This window comes from Pelobates fuscus, chromosome 7 (assembly GCF_036172605.1).
Source record: "Pelobates fuscus isolate aPelFus1 chromosome 7, aPelFus1.pri, whole genome shotgun sequence".
NCBI classification, from domain to species: domain Eukaryota; kingdom Metazoa; phylum Chordata; class Amphibia; order Anura; family Pelobatidae; genus Pelobates; species Pelobates fuscus.
This window is the reverse complement of record NC_086323.1, coordinates 30,286,024-30,305,097: the sequence shown is the minus strand read 5'-3', so window position 1 is coordinate 30,305,097 and position 19,074 is coordinate 30,286,024. Positions and strand designations below refer to the sequence as shown.

The following is a 19,074-nucleotide window of genomic DNA, read 5'->3' as shown; positions in this document are numbered from 1 at the left end:
GACCAAACTTCTGGAATAAAAGAGAATCATGACATGTCACACATGTCATGTGTCCTTAAGGGGTTAATACAGTTTACGTTATAGAAACACAGGGAGAGGGGGGGGGGACAGAGACTGAGGGGTAATAGAAAGACACCAGGTTGGGGGGGGGGGGGACAAAGAGACAGAGGGGTAATAGAGAAACGGGAGATGGGGGGACAAAGAGACAGAGGGGTAAGAGAGAGACACAGGGAGGAGATGGGGAAGAGAGACACACAGAAGGTTTGTTGGGGGGACAAAGAGACATACAGTAGGGAAGGGGGACAAAGTGACAAGATTTGTGGGAGGCAATGCTGGGCTGGGGAAAAAGAGACAGAGAGTGGCTGGGAGAAGAGAAAGAGGCACACAGTCTGGAGTTAGAAAGAGACACCCAGATGAGATTTGGAAGGGGAGAAAGAGACAAAGTGTCTGGGGCTAAGAACAACACAAAAGGGGCTGGGGGAAAGAGAAATACAGAGGCTGGAGAAGGGTAAAAAGAAACACACATGGACTGGGATGAAGTAAAAGATGCACAAGGGTCGCTGTAAGAGAAAAAAAAGGAGACAATTGGAGCCAAGATACACTAAACGAGGTAAAGGTAATAGATGTAAATTGATGTAATCCTGACAGTAATACACACACATATATATATATGCATGTATATTGATGTGTGTATTAGTAACATATAACTATGCCTATAATATTTACACATATAGTAATTTACATTTATATATGCATAATACACACATAAATGTCATTCCTGGCTAATCATGGCAGCATCACTTATGGGTAGCTCCTCCCTTAGCAGTCACAGGACAGGAATTAATTAGATTAATTAATTAGACTGATAGGTATAAAGAGTCCCTCCTCCCCTTACACCACAGTCTTTTTTCCTGTCCTTAGCAAGTTCTACAGGACTTTTTACTTTTTATGGCCACCTTCCTGCGTTTGTCGTGGGTTCGTTCCAAATGAAGTTCAGCCTCTCTTCATTTGAAGGCCCCAGTAAACAGCCTGCATGAGCAGGACTAACTGGGTCAGGTTCCGTGTAAGTACTGAACCGCTGCGTGGGATTTAGGTGTTCTGAGGGAGACACTGGTTTTCTATTTGTCTGATGGGGTTGGTCTTCCTTAAAAATTCCCCTTGTTATCAGCTTGCCCCTCTTAAATTGGGGTACAAAATCCCCCCCCCGCACCTATTTCTGGCAGTTCTTTGAATCCATACTATGGGGCCCTGGAGTGGTCCTACCTGTGGTTTGGTGTGTTGTCCGGTTCCCTGTGGGGTCTCCTGGATTTGTGGCTATGCCTTCTGGCCCATGGGGCTATTCCCCGACTGCCTGGGGCTTCCTGGGGGTTCGGGCGTCGCAGGCTGGGACACAGTTTGCGTTCCAGCAGACAGGCTGGTGCTCGCGGCCGGATCCGGCGAACCCGGAAGTGATTTTCCTTGGCCGCGAGCGTTTGGAACGCACGGCGTGCGTTCCAGAGGTCTGCGCATGCGCGGACCGGATGGTTTCCCCGGCTCTATTTAACCTGGCAGATTCTGACAGTCTGATTGTGCGCTGCATCAGCTGTTCGAGCGATCTCGTTCCTGGCTCCCCTGCAGTTCGCCCTTTGCTGTTTCTTGGCTGCCTGGAGGAATTTTGTGTCATTATAAGGTAGGATTCCTGATAATTCTTGTTTAAGGTTTGAGTGTTTATTTATTTTATTTTTCTCTCTCTGCTGGTCAGTCTGCTCTGACCTTTTGGTTAGGTATTGTGTGTTGAATTTCCCTTTGGTTCTCCTTTGTAGTATGGATTCCCCCTCTGCCTCTGCAAGATCCCTCTCTAGAAAACATAGGTGAGCCATTCAGTTTTTCTATTGGGGGGGTTGTTAAAAAGAGTGCCAAACTAAGCCTGTAATATATGTCATATATGGCTTTATTTCAGCCCCAGCAAGCATCTGGATTCCCCAGCGAGGAAATCAAGGGAAAAGTCCAATAAATGCATTAATTGCTCATCGCCTGCTCCACCTGGAAGGAACCTCTGCAGGGAATGTTTGTCGGAGGCGGCTAATGTCCCCAGTAAGACTTCACCGCAGGATGACCTTAAGCTCTGGATTTCCCGTGCAATTGCTGAGGGCTTTAAGTCTACCACGGGATGTGGTGGCCCTCCTAAGAGACGCAGAGCGGAACCTCAGTCTTCCAGCTCTGAGGAGGATCTGGACCTGTGGGAGGTCTCTGATGAGGGGGAGGAGGAGGCTGACTATGCCTCCAGGTCTCTGGACTCTAAATCTGTAGATCGGCTTATTACCCTCCTCAGAGACACTCTTAGCCTCACGGAAGAAAAGTCTGAATTGAGAGAGGCTGACAGGTTTTTTGAGGACTTGAAACCTAATAGACCGACGTTCCCAGTGCATTCCTCTATAAAGGACATGATCCTTCAGGAGTGGAATAAGCCGGAGAGGAAGTCCACCTTGAAAAACAAATTCACAAGGACTTATCCTTATTCTACCATGGACTGCTGCCTTTGGAATTCGGTTCCCAAGGTTGATGCCGCAGTGATCCATATGGCTAAAAAGACCACGCTTCCTATAGACTCCATGGCATACCTAAGAGAACCTATGGAAAAGCGTATGGATGGTGACCTAATTAAAGCCTATCTGGCGCTAGGCTCCGCCCTTCATCCGGCAGTGGCGCTGACCACTCTCTCCAGGGCCTTACGAGTTTGGCTCGCTAATTTGGAGGAAGATATTGGTCAAGGTGTCCGTAGAGAACATCTCCTGGGAAGTCTCAAGGATTTGAGCCTTGCTACTGAATTTTGCTCTGAAGCCTCCCTGGACATCACTCGCATGATTGCCAAAGGTATGGCCCTATCGGTGGCCTCCAGAAGGGCCTTATGGCTTCATTCCTGGGGGGCGGACTATGCCTCCAAAGCGTCCTTGTGTGGTCTCCCGTTCCAAGGGGACATCCTGTTTGGTAAGATCCTGGAGGATGCCATTCAGAAAGCGGCTGATGGGAAAAAAGCGTTTCTTCCACAAGTCAGCAGAAAGAGTTTTTCCTCCTCCTGGAAAACCAGGCGATTTAAGGATCGGGACAGTAGAAGCTACAAGCCCGGAAGGGAGTATTCCAGGAACTCTTCGTGGAAGTCCTTCTCTCACTCCTCTTCCAATAAGGCTTCCAGAGGTAGAGGTGCCAGGACCTCCGGGAAGACCTTCTGAAGGTCCTTGGGCCCATCCGGGTACGGTGGGTGGAAGACTGCAGTTCTTTTACCCGGTGTGGGCCGCAAATGTCACAGACGAGTGGGTCACCTCAATCATAAAAGAAGGCTACAGGATAGAATTTTCCTCTCGTCCACGTGCTGCCCATTTCAGAAAATCAAAAGTGTCAGAAGGTGTCAAACGAAGGGCCATGAGGACTTGCATTTCCACTCTGTTGGGACAGAAGGTGTTGGAGGAAGTCCCTTCTCACGAAAGGTTCCAGGGGATGTATTCCACTGTGTTTTTGGCCCCAAAGCCCCAGGGAAAGTGGCGTCTCATCCTGAACCTAAAAGGAGTGAACGCCTTTCTAGACGTAAGGACATTCAAAATGGAATCCTTACAGACTATCCTAAAGTGCGTAAAACCAGGAGATTGGATGACCTCCATAGACTTAAAAGACGCCTACTACCAAATCCCTGTAAACAGCAATCACATGCAGTTCCTTCGGTTCTGGGCTTTAGGAAGACATTTCCAGTTCTGAGGGCTTCCGTTTGGTCTCAGCTTAGCGCCAAGGACTTTCTCGAAGGTCCTTGTCTCTCTGATTGCCGTCATAAGGATGAGAGGTATCGAGATATTCCATTACCTGGACGACATACTCATCGTAGGGCCTTCACAAGGAATAGTGGAGCATCATACATTAATGGCAATGAACATCCTGCAAGATCACGGGTGGCTTCTCAACATAGAAAAAAGCTCCCTGATTCCATCTCAGACCATCGTGTTCCTCAGAGCGGTGATAAATACCATTTCTGCTCGTGTGTTTTTGTCTCCAGAGAGGGTCATGAAGTTACAAGACAAAGTCAAGAAGCTCCAGGTTCTCGAAAGGGCCTCGGCAAGGGAAGTCATGAGTCTCCTGGGTTCTTTGACGTCTACGATAGGTTTGGTGAAGTGGGCCCAATGGAAGTTTCGCCCTGTACAGAGTTGTTTTCTTCTCCAGTTCGACAGAGAAAAAACGGATTGGGATCAGAAAATTTCTCTGCCCCTGCCAGTAAGAAGAGAGTTGGACTGGTGGAGGAACGGGAAGAACCTAGCAAAGGGTTTTCCCTTGGAAGAACCTCCGTGGACCGTTATTACGATGGATGCCAGTTCTTCTGGTTGGGGTGCCCACCTCGATTCCTCATGGACTCAGGGGTGGTGGACTCGAGAAGAAAGTCGGCTCCACTCGAACCTAAGAGAACTGCGAGCTGTTTCCAAGGCCATTCAGGTGTTCCTTCCGAAGATCAGGAATTCCTGGGTGTTGATCAAGACGGACAACCGAGCGGTGGCCTCTTATGTAAACAACCAGGGAGGCACAAGGAGCAAGCGGCTCTTAAAAGAGCTAGCTCCTCTAATGGTGATGGCCATGACCTATCTCCAGGGACTGAAGGCTATCTATCTCCCAGGCTCGGAGAACGTAGCGGCGGATTTTCTCAGCAGATCAGAAATTCTCCCGGGAGAATGGAAACTTCACCAGTCAGTTTTTGCTTGGATCACCCGTCGGTGGGGCATGCCCCAGATCGACCTGATGGCCTCGTTCAGGAATCGCCAGGTGGAGAATTACTTCTCCCTCCACCCAGAGAGTCAGGCACTGGGCCAGGATGCTCTATCTCTTCCTTGGTCGTTCGATCTGGGGTATGCGTTCCCTCCCCTACCCATGATACCCAGGTTCCTGAGAAAAGTTTGGGCAGAAGGGAAGACGGTTATTGCCGTAATCCCGATTTGGCCTCGAAGGCCGTGGTTTCCCCTACTGTCAACGCTGAGCCAGGAACAGCCTCGGCCCCTGCCTGTTTTGAAGGATCTGCTAACGCAGGGTCCAATATCCCATCCTCATCCGGAACGCCTCAAATTGGGGGTGTGGGTCTTGAAAAAGAAAGACTTCAACAATTAGGCCTTTCAGAAGCAGTGGTCAATACCCTCTTACACTCAAGGAAGGCTTCTACGTCCTCATGCTACCATAGAATCTGGGATGTGTTTCAGGAATGGACTTCGGCCAAGCGAGTTGACTTCATACGCCCTCGCAACACTGAAATCTTGGAGTTCCTGCAAGAAGGTCTGGATAAGGGTCTTAGCATCAGCACTCTTAAAGTTCAGTCTTCGGCCCTGTCAGCTTTGTGCAACACCTCTTGGTCATCAGACCCATTGATCTCCAGGTTCTTCAAGGCAGCTTTCAAGTTGAGACCGCCTTCGAGATCCACTACCCCTCCTTGGGACCTTCCGCTTGTTCTCGACTACCTGTCTGAGGATCTATTCGTTCCTCTTGAGAATTTGGATGCTGTCCTCCTAACTTACAAAACATTGTTCTTAGTAGCAATTACTTCCGCTAGGAGAATTTCAGAGATCAGGGCCTTCTCCACCCTGCCTTCTTGTCTCCAATTCTACCACAATAGGGTGTGCCTGAAACCTAATCCAGCATTTCTGCCTAAAGTGGTCTCTCGTTTCCATCTATCTCAAGAGGTGGTCCTGCCATCCTTCTACCCCAATCCTTCTTCACCAGAGGAGATCAAGTGGCATCGTTTGGATGTTATGAACTGCCTGTCTGTGTACCTTGAACGTTCTGCTCCTTACAGGAAAACTCACCAGCTTTTCGTTTTGCCTTCAGGGGCCAGGAGAGGTGAGGCAGCCTCTCTATCTACATTGAAGCGTTGGATTGCTCTTGTAATCAGAAAGGCTTATCTCAATAAAGATCGCTCTCCTCCACTGAAGATAAAGGCTCATTCAACCAGAGCATTGTCAACTTCCTGGGCTAATTGGGCAGAGGTTCCATACGATGACATTTGCAAGGCAGCCACCTGGTCTTCCCCGATGACGTTCATGAAACACTACAAACTTGATGTGGATGCTCCTTCCACCTCATTTGGGAAGAGTGTCTTGTCTACGGTTTCTTTGTCCCGTTGATATTAAATTCAGTCATAGCATAATAATTTGTTCTGTGTGTTTTATCATACTTTTATTCCCACCCTAATTTTGTGAGCTTGGGTATTACCCATAAGTGATGCTGCCATGATTAGCCAGGAATAGAGAAAATTTATGCCAAACTTACCGTAATTTTCTTTTCCTGGCTATTTCTCATGGCAGCATCAGGGTTCCCGCCCATTTTTTATTTTCAGCTTTATAATTGGACTGTGGTGTAAGGGGAGGAGGGACTCTTTATACCTATCAGTCTAATTAATTAATCTAATTAATTCCTGTCCTGTGACTGCTAAGGGAGGAGCTACCCATAAGTGATGCTGCCATGAGAAATAGCCAGGAAAAGAAAATTACGGTAAGTTCGGCATAAATTTTCTCTATTTATATATATGTGTGTGTGTGTGTGTGTAATGGCCCTGTCTTGTTGCTAGTTGCATACTCATGCACAATAACATATTCAAAGTGAAGAGCGCACCCATAGAACTTCAAAATTAACCAGATCACTTCATTTTTTTTAGTTGTGCAACTGCAGACATTTAGCATTTCAGTACCATTACTAAAATGTCCTTAACAGGCCAAAGTAGTTGTACTGAAACATTGATTACAAGCAAATGTACGTCTACTTTAAAAAAAAGGCGCTATTTTGTTTATTTTGAAGCCCTATATGCGTTCCTTCGTTGGAGTAAGAGTTTTCAATTTCAAGTTATTTTTTCACCCTCTATATCAGCACACTATGCTGTCGCAACGCATTATTGGGCTGGTATAGAATTTTTTTCCAGGGCTGATTTTAGTTCCCAGTCCGGCCCTGATGCTGACTGCTTCTGAACGTCCTCAGGTGTCATTCTGTTATCCATTACTTACACGACTTCTTACTGATAGAGCCAGGGGCACAAACACCCACCGCTATCAGCAGTACTACAGCACTTGTTTCCCACACTTGGAGTACCTTTGTCCCCAGCTAAAACAATTGGCCCCACAACTAAATTAACCTTTTTGGGGATAGAGCTAGATTCCGTTACCCTCAGAGCTAGCCTTCCCCATGACAAACTGACCCGCTTGAGAGGGGAGAGACATGTTCCTGCGGAATGATGTTTGCACCAGAAGGGAACGCCAGTCCCTTCTGGGATCCCTTAACTTCGCCATGCGCATCATCCCGCAGGCAGGCGCTTTTATATCCAGGCATCTTTGCCTGCTCCACGGGGTACCGGACTCTTGCCCAGTTTCATTGGACCTCCACGCCAAGGCTGACTTAGCTATGTGGGGGAAGTTTTTGGCAGATTGGAACGGTATCTCCATGTTTATCCCCCCTCTCTCCATTTCTTCACACATCATTCACACAGACGCTGCAGCCAACACAACAGCCATCTTCGGGAACCACTGGTTCAGGGGTCACTGGCCCGCTGAGATGGATGCCTTGCCAGGATTCAGGGAGACCTCAGCCCTATTCGAAATTTATCCCATTGTGGCGACCGCACACACCTGGGGCAGGGCCGGCGCGTCCATAAGGCGGCACAGGCGGCCGCCTTAGGGCGCACCGGCCCGGGGGGCGCAAATGTCGGGGTGACCGGCAGGAGGGAAGCGCACAGCTCCCCTCTCCTGCCGGTCACTTCTTGTAGCGTGGCTGAGCGGCAGCAGCATCCCCACAGACCAGTTTTCCTTCCTGCCGCGGACTGTGTGGAGGGGGCGGGGATATGAACACGTCATATCCCTGCTCCCTCTGTAGCACACAGCGCGCCCAGCAGGGGCGGTGCTACCGCTGGCCACCTTGATGTGAGCATGGGAGGACTTCCTCCCAAGAAGACTGCAGATAGGAGGGGGGCTGGGCAGGACTAGCTCCAACTCCCAACTACCTGAGCCAGCAGTCCCCAGGTAAGCCACCCTCCTGTCTTTGGCTAGAAAAGTGTATTTTTTGATCAGCATGTGTGTGTGTGTGTGTATGTCTGTCTGTTAGTGTGTCTTTGTGTGTGTGCCTGTATGTCTGGCAGTGTGTCTGTGTGTGTTTCTGTCTGTCAGTGTCTTGTGTGTTTCTGTCTGTCAGTGTCCATGTGTGTATGTCTGTCAGTGTGTCTGTGTGTCTATATGTCTGTCAGTGTGTCTCTGTATGTCTGTCTGTTAGTGTGTGTGTGTCTGTCAGTGTGCCTGTATGTCTGTCAGTGTGCCTGTATGTCTGTCAGTGTGTCTGTGTGTGTTTCTGTCTGTCAGTGTGTCTGTGTGTGTATATATCTGTCTGTTAGTGTGTCTTTGTGTGTGTGTGTATGTCTGGCAGTGTGCCTGTATGTCTGTCAGTGTGTCTGTGTGTGTAAATATCTGTCTGTCTGTCAGTGTCTTGTGTGTTTCTGTCTGTCAGTGTCCGTGTGTGCATGTCTGTCAGTGTCAGTGTGTGTATCTATATGTCTGTCAGTGTGTCTGTGTATGTCTGTCTGTTAGTGTGTCTTTGTGTGTGTGTGTGTGTATGTCTGTCAGTGTGCCTGTATGTCTGTCAGTGTGTCTGTGTGTGTTTCGGTCTGTCAGTGTGTCTGTGTGTGTATATATCTGTCTGTCAGTGTGTCTTGTGTGTGTTTCTGTCTGTCAGTGTCTTGTGTGTATGTCTGTCAGTGTCAGTGTGTGTGTATGTCTGTCAGTGTGTCTGTATGTCTGTCAGGGTGTCTGTATGTCTGTCAGGGTGTCTGTATGTCTGTCAGTGTTTGTGTGTATCTGTATATGTGTGTCTGTCTATCTGAATGTGTATCAGTTTGTGTATCTGCATATGTGTCAGTGTGTGTATCTTTGTGTATGTGTATCAGTGTGTGTGCGTGTGTGGCAGTGTATGTGTATATGTGCATACATCTCAACATTCAAACACCAACACTACACACAAATAACCACCTGCATGCAAACTTCAACACTACATACAAACACACCCCTGCATTCAAATGTCAACACTACATACAAACACACGTCTGTATCAGACACCAAAATGATATATAAACAAACACCTGCATTCAAAAACCCAACACTACACGTAAATGCATGCTTGCATTCAAACGCAAACACTACATACAAACTCACCCCTACATTCACACAAACATACTCTATACAAACACATGCTTACAGTCAAACACACAAATACTGCAACGTGCTAAATACAATCCTGCAAGCATGGGGAATCGTTAGAGCCCCAGCTTTCAAAGCATTGTTGAAGTTGCACAACAGATGGGGATCTATCTTTTAGCCATCCTGTGTACATACACAGACCGTCATACAGTCTGTATGTCTCTGTATGACGATCTGTGTATGTATTCAAAAGGAATAAACGCAGGCAACACTATAATAGTAATAATGGTATATTTATTGATAGGTGAACCACCCCAAAGAAAGTGCAACGTTTTGGCTCAGCAGAGCATTATTGCATGATTAAGGCTCTGCTGAGCTGAAACGTCACACTTTCTATGGGGTGGTTCACCTATCAATAAATATACCATCCTTACTATTGGAGTATTGCCTGCATCTATTCCTTTTGAAGACTTTACCAGTGGATCCACCGATGACTGCCTGACACGGAGCATCTATCACTGTGGATGGCCGGAGCATTTACACGGTAACAGTGTGCAGGGTTCTTTGTTTGTCTGTGTATGTATGTCTCTGTATGTCTCTTTATGACTGTCTGCGTATGTATGTCTCTGTATCACTGTGTATGTATTTCTCTATATGTCAATCTCTGTTTCTTTGTCTGTGTCTGTATTTTTGTGTGTGCCTGTGTCTGTATGAATGTATGTTTGTGTTTGTACGACAATGTACCTGTATGTGTAAATTTATGACTGTGTTTGTTTGATTGTGTGCCTTTTATGACTGTGTGTCTGTATATCTTTGTGACTGTGTGCCTGAATAATTATGCCTGTGTGCTTGTATGGCTATGTGTCTGTATGTTTGTGTATTTGTGCATGTATGTATTTTTGCCTGTATCTATGTCTATGTCTATATGGGAGAAAAAGAGAGATAGAAATGGACTGGGGGGAAGAAAGGGGCTGACGGGGAAGAAATACATAAGATGGGTTGTATGAGACACACTAAAGGGGGGTGCAGGCACAAAGGGACCAGAGGGGTAAGAGAGTGGATATGCAACACTAATGGGGGTAAAATTCAAAAGGGGGGCTACGAGACACAGAGGTGAAGATGCATTGGATTTTTTTGGGTGCGGGGGAGGGGGGCGTCAAAATGCATCTTCGCCTGTGTAGTCAAAAATCCTAGCACCGGCCCTGACCTGGGGTCATCTCTGGTCCGGCAAGGCAGTAAAATGCTATTCTGACAACTCGGCGGCTTGCAAAATCATTAACAAGGGGCGCTCATCGTCCCTGACCATCATGCGGCTGATTCGCAAGCTGACCTGGCTGGCAGCAACCGTCCAGTTTCACTTAGTTTGTTTTCACATCCCGGGTATCCACAACATGGCCGCATGACCTCAATTCCAGGTATTCTTCCAGGCACTCCCTACGGCTCACCACCAGCCATTCAGGACACCACGATTTCACGAACTAATCCTGGATTGAGTACACTAATGCACCACGCCAGGACTCTCACTCACCAAGCACTATCATCTAACACAGCTATCTCATACAATAGGGCACTTACAATTTTTAACAAATTCACTGCAGAATTCGGTTTACAAGGCGATTTTTCTACACAAACCATGGTGGCTTTTGCCTCTTTCTGCCACTTACACCATTAAACTTTACCTCACCGGGGTTCAGCACCATAGCCTCACCAATTTTCCCAACAATACCCCCTTCTTGTCATCATATCCCATTAAAAAGGTCTTGAAAGGTATATTAAAGGTTTCGGTTCCACTCACCACCACAAGTCTACCTATAGTTGAGCCTATCTTTAGATCACTTAGCAATCTCCTTGACGAATCCCCGTTCGATCCAAACACAGACCTGGTGATCAAATCTGCTATTTATCTTGCTTTCTACGGTTTTCTCAGACCCAGAGAGTTCACCGTGTTTGTCAAGAAGATATCACGCACAGCCTAAAAACATCACACCTCACTAAGGTGGAGGATCACTACCTACTTACGATCCCATCAACTAAAACTAATCACTCACAACACCCCACCATAATTCCTCTCTTCCCTACCGATAATGCCTGGTGTCCGGTCAAGGCGCTAGACCACCTACGGTCAACCCATCACGCGCACTTACCAGACTCTCCGCTCTTATCACTACAAGGGCACCCGCTCACCACGGCTAAATTCACGGCACACGTCAGAACACTACTATCCAAACTGGGTTACAATTCGACTGTATTCTCCGGGCACTCCTTCCGCATAGGAGCCGCTTCATCAGCCTCTAGCACAAACACCCTGGTCCACATCATCAAGAGACTGGGTCGTTGGAAATCCTCCATGTACCATACATATATACCACGACCAGAAAAAGAGCTTCGTCAAGCTTTCAGGAACTTGGTTATGTAAAAAAGGCAATAAAGTGTGTATTTTCTCGAACTTCTCTTTTGCCCTCTTTTATTTACAGGCCCACACCACAACCAACTTTGCCCTTTCAGACACTATCCATTACGTATTAAATTCCAAGCACAAGTAGAAAGGCCATTAGGCCTGAATTTGTGTGAGGAGTAAGTGCCCTACTTAAACTCCCAGCCCCTACTCACCTCTGCCATTCCAGTTGATTGTCCCCACCCACCTACACCCTGTTATCATTACATTCTCCTTGGTGGGCCCTCTTTTATTTACAGGCCCACTCGTACGTTGGTTTCGGCACACTACAACCAACTTTCCCTTTCAGATATGTTTGTTAAATCATTAATTTACAGTTGAAAGAAAATAGCATTTCAGTTCTGGACTGCCCTTATGAGTGGGATCAGTCTGATACGTCTTGGAAATGGTTCTCTCTGTAATGGCACAAGGGAGCAAAAACGATTTTGAGAAATGAGCGAGGATTTACTGAACAGCACGTTACTGAGTTCCTCTAACCTTTTGAAAATGGAGTATCACGTTTAAAAAACGTTTTATTTTATGGTGTTATTTACAGAACTGATGGCTTCTCCACACATATGAAGCACTTCAGTCGGTTAAAATTATTTGTATGCTTGGAGTGTCCTATTTAAAAAGGTATTTTGTAAAAGTGCAGATTCCTGTTAGAATTTGGCACTATTATAATTAAAACATCTCCCTGGCTGTCAATCAAACAGCTCAGTGGCTAACAGAATTGTCAGGCATACTCTTCTTCCTGTACGATGTTGCAGTGTGCGAGCCTGCATGCGAGAAGACGTGTGCGCGCATGGAGTGACAAATTCAGAGGCTTCAAAAGAAAAGCCTCTAATTCAGGGCTGTCCAACCTGCGGCCCCCCCAGATGTTGCTGAACTACAACTCCCATGATTACCTGGCTATCTTTTTAATTGAAAGAATCATGAGAGTTGTAGTTCAGCAACATCTGGGGGGCCGCAGGTTGGACAGCCCTGCTCTAATTGGTTAGACTGAAAGAAGGGGAGCTCTTTTAAGATACACCCCCAATAATGCATAATTAAAAGGTATTCATTGGTGGTTTATCTACTAAGTAGTGATTTTAAAAATGTGAGTTGCACTATCGAGTTGCCCTTTAAAGCACAGCAAACAGCAGTGAGCTGATATATCAACCTGCACCATAGCATTCACTAAACTCAGGACACCTGTCATTAAGTAATAGGGGGCGGGGGGGGGGGAGGCGCATACGGATACACTCTGTCTACTGCCGGCACAGTTGGGTAACAGTAAGTAAAGGAGACACTTGATCTGTGTGAGTGACTGCCATAATCAGTTTTTGACCCACATTAAAGGGAATTTACAATCAGACATGTTTACAATTCTATTTACCTTTAAACAAATGCACGCACAGTCTACGGCAGTTTCCGGCATCATATGGTCACCAGATTGAACACACTTTCCCGTTTACACTGTATTTTTGGATTGAATTTCCCTATTTCCGATGTTGGATACTCTTATCATTCCTGCCCAATAAATAAACCTATGTGTGCTGTAAAATGCTATTGTGCTGTGATATCCCTAATTGGTCTGCATGTGGTTAGGGTTTCTAGATCGTAATCAGAGTCCCTTGTGAAACATTCATAGTCCATGGATGTATTGATTAAATCCTCCATCCCCTTCTGTATCCCACTTCTCCCCGCAGGTTCTTTTTCCATTGGTTTCACCTCCTTGGTTCCCCCTCTGCCAATCTCTCTTACTACTTTCTCACAGTGTCTTTAATTTGTCTTTCTAGGTCTCATGCTGCAAATGTCTGCGTTTTCCCCCTTTTTGAAACCATGCAATATTTTGAGGCTTATTCAATAAGAGGGGGATTATCAGGAATTCAATTAGGATTTTCCTCTAAACACCAAATTTTAGCCTCAATGTAGCCATTCTGCTTAGACCGTCAAGCACAGATGTTACATTAAAGGGGTACATACCTTCAATTTGACGGCTGTTTTTTACACAGTCTAGAGTGAGTTGACGGTACATGGATGGTCTGTTCTCCCACATGTCAGCAGCTTCGAGGTTCACTGCATTTTCTGCTTGTGGATTGGACAGCATGACCTAGAGTTCAAGACAGAATGCACTGTGATTGGCTCTTGGGATGTTTTACCATATTAAAAGGCAACCTATCAGCAATAACTTACAGCTTATGGCTCAAGTACAGGTGGCGACTGGCGAGTTCTGAGATATTCCAAATCACTTAGTTTAGAGTAGTGATTCTTCCCAACCCAGTTCTCAAAGCACACCACCAGTCCAAGATTTTGGCATTTTTTAAGTTCTGGTCCAATAAGGATAATCACAATCTGGACTGTTAGCAAAATTTGAAGGCCGGAAACCGCTGCTTCAGAAAATAACTAAAAGAGCTGCTTGTTTGATTTTGAACAAAAGAAAAACTAAATTTCCGATCTCACGTTTGCCTATTCATTTAATGGAGTTCAGTCAGTCCTACTAGAGTTACCAGATCCACCCGGTTTTCAGGGACACATATAACATAAATAAATATATATATAGATGGGCAGCTCATGAAAAGTGTTGCCCTGTAGAATCTAGATATCAGAAGAAGGTGAATAGGTTTAAGTAATTAGGCAATGAAGAATCCTGCAGAATATGCATTATACATGGTGCAGGGCAACCCTTTTCATGCCTTTTCACAGGTATGACCAAATTATGTGTCCCTGACAGCATGGTGGATTTGGTAACCCTAACTAAGAAACCATCTTTCCTAATATTATCTCCACGTATTCCCACTGAGCAGCCTAGAAACAAACTGTGTGGAACCATTTTAATGATACTACTCTGTACGACCGACGTACTGTGCATCCACACAGAGGGAAGCTACTGTGGAGATGAATAAGCCACCACACACAAGGTCACCGTCCCTGGAGGAATACTGCCATTGAGCTACAGAGGAGGCTATTGTAGAGCCATAGGAGGAAAGGTTACAATGGCACCACAGGAGAGACTGTTATACTGTAGCCACTTGAGGGAAAATTACTGTAGAGTCACATAAAGCATTTCATGTTAGAGTCCTCACTGTTGTCGGTTTGTTTGATGGTTGTCAGTTTTGTGGTCTGTTCACCTCATAGCTTGGATTCACTTTACGTAATGATACCACAGATAGTGAGCCTTATGAAGTAGTGCTACTGATTGTAGTTATGGAGCTATTAGCAATTATCCTGATAAATGTAATGATTCCTATGCAATCCATGAGGGCATCTATTTACCTGGTGATGTATGTCTCTAAATCCATAAACACAAATATATGCAGCAACATCGATCATAACCGTGCGTTAAATAATAATAGATATTAAGATAATAGTTCAATGGTCCTACCTGGATAGTCAGTAGTATGGTACTCATTGTATAACGAGGGTTCCATTCTTCAGGGTTTTCCAGAAAGCTAATACAAGGAATTCCAGATGACTGATCCACTGCATTAAAGAGAGGGCACACGGCTCAAAATGTGACACAAAGGGGAAGGGCAATTTTCAAATCGTATGGGAGCCCATGAAATAAATGTTTTTAGATGGATGTTTTTTTAAAAAAAATTTTATTAAAAGGACAGTCTTAGCAACTAAAATACTTAGCTTAATGAAGCAGTTTTGGTGCATAGAACATGCCCCTGCAGTCTCACTGCTCAATTCTCTGCCATTTAGGAGTTAAATCACAGCCTCCATGAAAAATAAGACGTTTCATTTATACAGCACAGTTTGTTTACTTTAGATGTTTTTATCTCCTGCTGTGTTAATTGAACTTTAAATCGCACACAGGAGGCTGTTGCATATCCTTGGTCCCCTTCCATTTTCTCTTCATACTGCCTCTCTTGACAAACTTATTGCCTCATTTGGATTCCACTACCACCTGTACGCTGATGACACCCAGATATATCTCTCCTCCCCAGACCTCTCCCCTGCCGTCCTGCAACGTGTCACTGCTTGCCTTTCCTCCATCTCTGACTGGATGTCCTCCCGCTTTCTAAAACTAAATCCCTCTAAAACTCCTTGTCTTTTCTCCTCCTCCAAATACTGATCCTCCTCTCTCGCTCTCCCTTCTTGTTAGTGGTATCCACATCAGTCCATCCTTGCAGGTGTGCTGTCTTGGTGTCATATTTGATTCTAGCCTCACATCCAGTATGTTACCAAATCCTGTAGATTCTTAAAAACATAGCCCGAATCCGCCCCTTTTTTACGCAAGATGCTACCAAAGAGCTTGTCCATGCTCTAATAATTTCCCTTTAAAATGTTTGTGCATAACTCCCCAAAAATAGTTATGGAGCTTGTTAATGGTCATAGCCATAGTCATGGCGTACAAAATATGGATTAAAAGCCATTTCACAACTTTTCAGGATCTGTTTGCTATGGTAATCCCTATAGGGTCCTGTTCCTAGTAGTGACAGATCGGTTCTGGATAAAGACACAAAGTGGCCTCAAACAGTCATAGCGTGTACAGAGTCCAATTTCATCTCTTTTTATGAAAGAAAAAAAAAAAAACACTTCAGCTGAAAAATGTCCGCTCTGTATCCATTTCTGACTTTGAAAGGCGCTGAACAAGGATTGTGTTTTAATGCTGAACAGAAATTGTCAAATATTTCTCAGGGTCCCTTATGGCGCATGGAAAAAAAATATTAGGGAACGTATATTTGTCTTTGACAAATTGGACTGCGCCGTCCAAACAAGTATCAGGTTTGACAGATGTGAATTTTCCTCGGAGGGTTGAGCTAATGGTGTTTTAGAGAATGTGATAAGGTCACACTTAGGAAAAGATGACAAGTCAAATCATTTTTTTTGGACGCTCTTACTAGACATTTTTTATTGTAAAAATATGGAAATATAGTTTAAAGCAAACTTTGTTTTTACATGTATACTTTCTTTATTGCAAACGTCCCTTTATGATCTAGAACTGAAGAATAGTTTTAACACATTTAAGGTTTGCGTAGAAAGTACAGTGAGAGATCTGTATCCTATTATCGTCTGTAACAATAAAACAAATGAACAGACTGGACATTTCAACACTGCAGGGTATTTCGGGTCTAATGACATCAAATAAATGAACGTGGTTTGTGGATTGTCACTTTCCAGCCCTAGAAACTAATTTTAGGTTTAACCCTTCCAGTGTCAACAGGGGTGAGGGAAGAAAAATAAAGAAACGAATTAGTCCATTTGATTAAATGCTAAAAAAAAAAAAAAAAAAATCCCTGGAGTTCCAAAATGAAAGCATGCATTTTTCCACGTTTTTCTTTAATTTAGAGGGAAATTTCAGTAATAAAATGCAGGTTATTCTTATGTGAAAAAATAGCATTTTATAACTTTAATTATCTACAATCCAATCAAAAGTTTGAGTACACTTGTTTGGCAGTACTTTAGTCTTGGGCAGCTTTGCTAGCAAACACAGAATACACCAGAGGACGCCAGTTCATCATAATGAAAGTCATTTCCCAGCTCATTCTTTGGCCAGATAATAATCTGAAACATATCCAGCATACTATTTAGGCTTCTGGCTGGCTGGTAGGATCCTACCACTTTGTTTATGCAGTCGTAGCCACACCTCCTCTGGCTGTGACTTACACAGCCTCACTACACACTTCCTGAAAAAGAGTCTAACATTTTTATCTTCCCTTATTGCACAGTGTGTTTATAGAAGCTTTGTCACCTTCCGGTGGTCTTTGCATATTTTACAAAGATCTCAGATGGGATGCAGTTATACTTACCTAATGCTGTCCACCCTCCCAGTCACCAACATCTTCGATCTTCAGCTCTTCAAGCTCCATTTTCCACATGTGCAAGAATACGGTCTACGGAGGATCCCTGAAACTGGGAGCCTCCAAAGATATTATCTTGTGAAAGGTGACGGCAGACGGCATTCTCAAACTAAAAATTCACCATGAGACAAAGTAATCTCAACTCTGTCTTACGATATTTTTTGACTGCTTTGGAATTTTAATAAACTTCCATTACAGGCTTCATGAATATTTCATAAAGGATTTTATCTCAAAGCCTTGGAGAGGGGTGACAGAGCTGCTTTAATTTAGAATTCCGTATGGTCTGGTAATTGCCTGCTAGATCTTACAGCAGACTACTGTGTGTGTGTGTAAAATTTAATTAACAGGGAATGAGACGTTCTAAAGTAAATACACTGTGCTGTGAAAATAAAACCTTTTTTTTCATGGAGGCTGTGTGAGTCATAGCCAGGGGAGGTGTGTCTAGAGCTGCATGAACGTGATTTAACTTCTAAACTGCAAATAACTGAGCAGTGAGTCTGCAGGTGCATCATAATAATATGAGTAATGTGTCTGAAACTAGTTTATACCCAACATCGACAAATTATTTTGGAAAATCATATTATCTTCATCTTACCATTTGGGTGAAACGGGATGGTATTAAATGTGATCTTTGGAGGGAGGGCGTTGTAATTCTCAGGGTATGTCATGTAGAGTTGGAGAACACATCCTATATTAAGTAAGAAATAATATATTTTCAATGTTATTGACTAGAGCTCAGGCTGAAAATAGTGTACATTAATGTGAAATGGGATGGTACATTTAATAGTGAACTCGGCAGGGTGTGAGCTGGCCAGGTATATGCAGAGTTCCATGACTGAAACCTGCAGAAGCACAGCCAGTTGTGTTATTCCGTGTGAACTGTTGGGTATACAGTGTAAGTTCTGAATTATAAGTAAAATAGCCACAGTAGAAGTACTTTGGCCTAAATTCTAATATCCACTTTGACCTCTGAATATGTCCTGTGATATCTGGCACCAAGACATTACCAGCAGATCTTTTAAGTTCTGCACGTTGCGAGGTGAGGTCGTGGGTTTGATTTGTTGTTCCAGCACATCCCACAGATTTTTAATTAAAATGAGATCTGGGGAACTTGTGAGCCAAGGCAACACCATAAACTCTTTGTCCTGTTCCTCAAACCATTCCTGAACAATTGTGCAGTGTGGAAAGGTGCATTGTTCTGCTGACAGAAGCCACTGCCACCAGGAAATACCATTGCCATGAAAGGGTGTACGTGGCCTGCAACAATCTCTAGGTAGGTGGTACGTGTCAAAGTAACATCCACAACCAAGGATTCCACTGCTCACTGCCGGCATGCCTTCTTCCTATAATGCATCCTGCTGCCATCTCTTCCACAGGTAAATGACCCACATGCACCCAGCCATCAAGATTCATCAGCCCAGGCAACCCTAACCTTAAATTGCTTCAAGGTCCAGTACTAATGCTCATGTACCCATTGAAGGCAGTTTTGGTGGTAAACAGGGGTCATCATGGGCAGGGCCGTCTTTAATTTGGATTGGACCCTGGGCAAGCATTTACTAGGGCCCCCCTGACTACATATAGATACGCACAAATACACTACCTGACACACACACGCAGATACACACTGACCGCATATAGATACACTGACACACACATAGACACACACAGATACAAACACTGG

The 19,074-nt window shown here is 44.7% G+C and overlaps 1 protein-coding gene across 1 annotated transcript in view; it reads right to left on the bottom strand.

Moving 5' to 3' along the window:
• UBE2U (ubiquitin conjugating enzyme E2 U) overlaps window positions 1-19,074 on the bottom strand; it is a 67,721-nt gene that overhangs the window by 32,168 nt on the left and 16,479 nt on the right. Inside the window, exons 4-6 of the mRNA XM_063427880.1 lie at window positions 17,989-18,081; window positions 14,969-15,066; window positions 13,570-13,696 (exon numbers count right to left, since the gene is read on the bottom strand). Coding sequence (XP_063283950.1) covers window positions 13,570-13,696; window positions 14,969-15,066; window positions 17,989-18,081 — 318 coding nt within the window. The remainder of the gene's footprint in view (window positions 1-13,569; window positions 13,697-14,968; window positions 15,067-17,988; window positions 18,082-19,074) is intronic.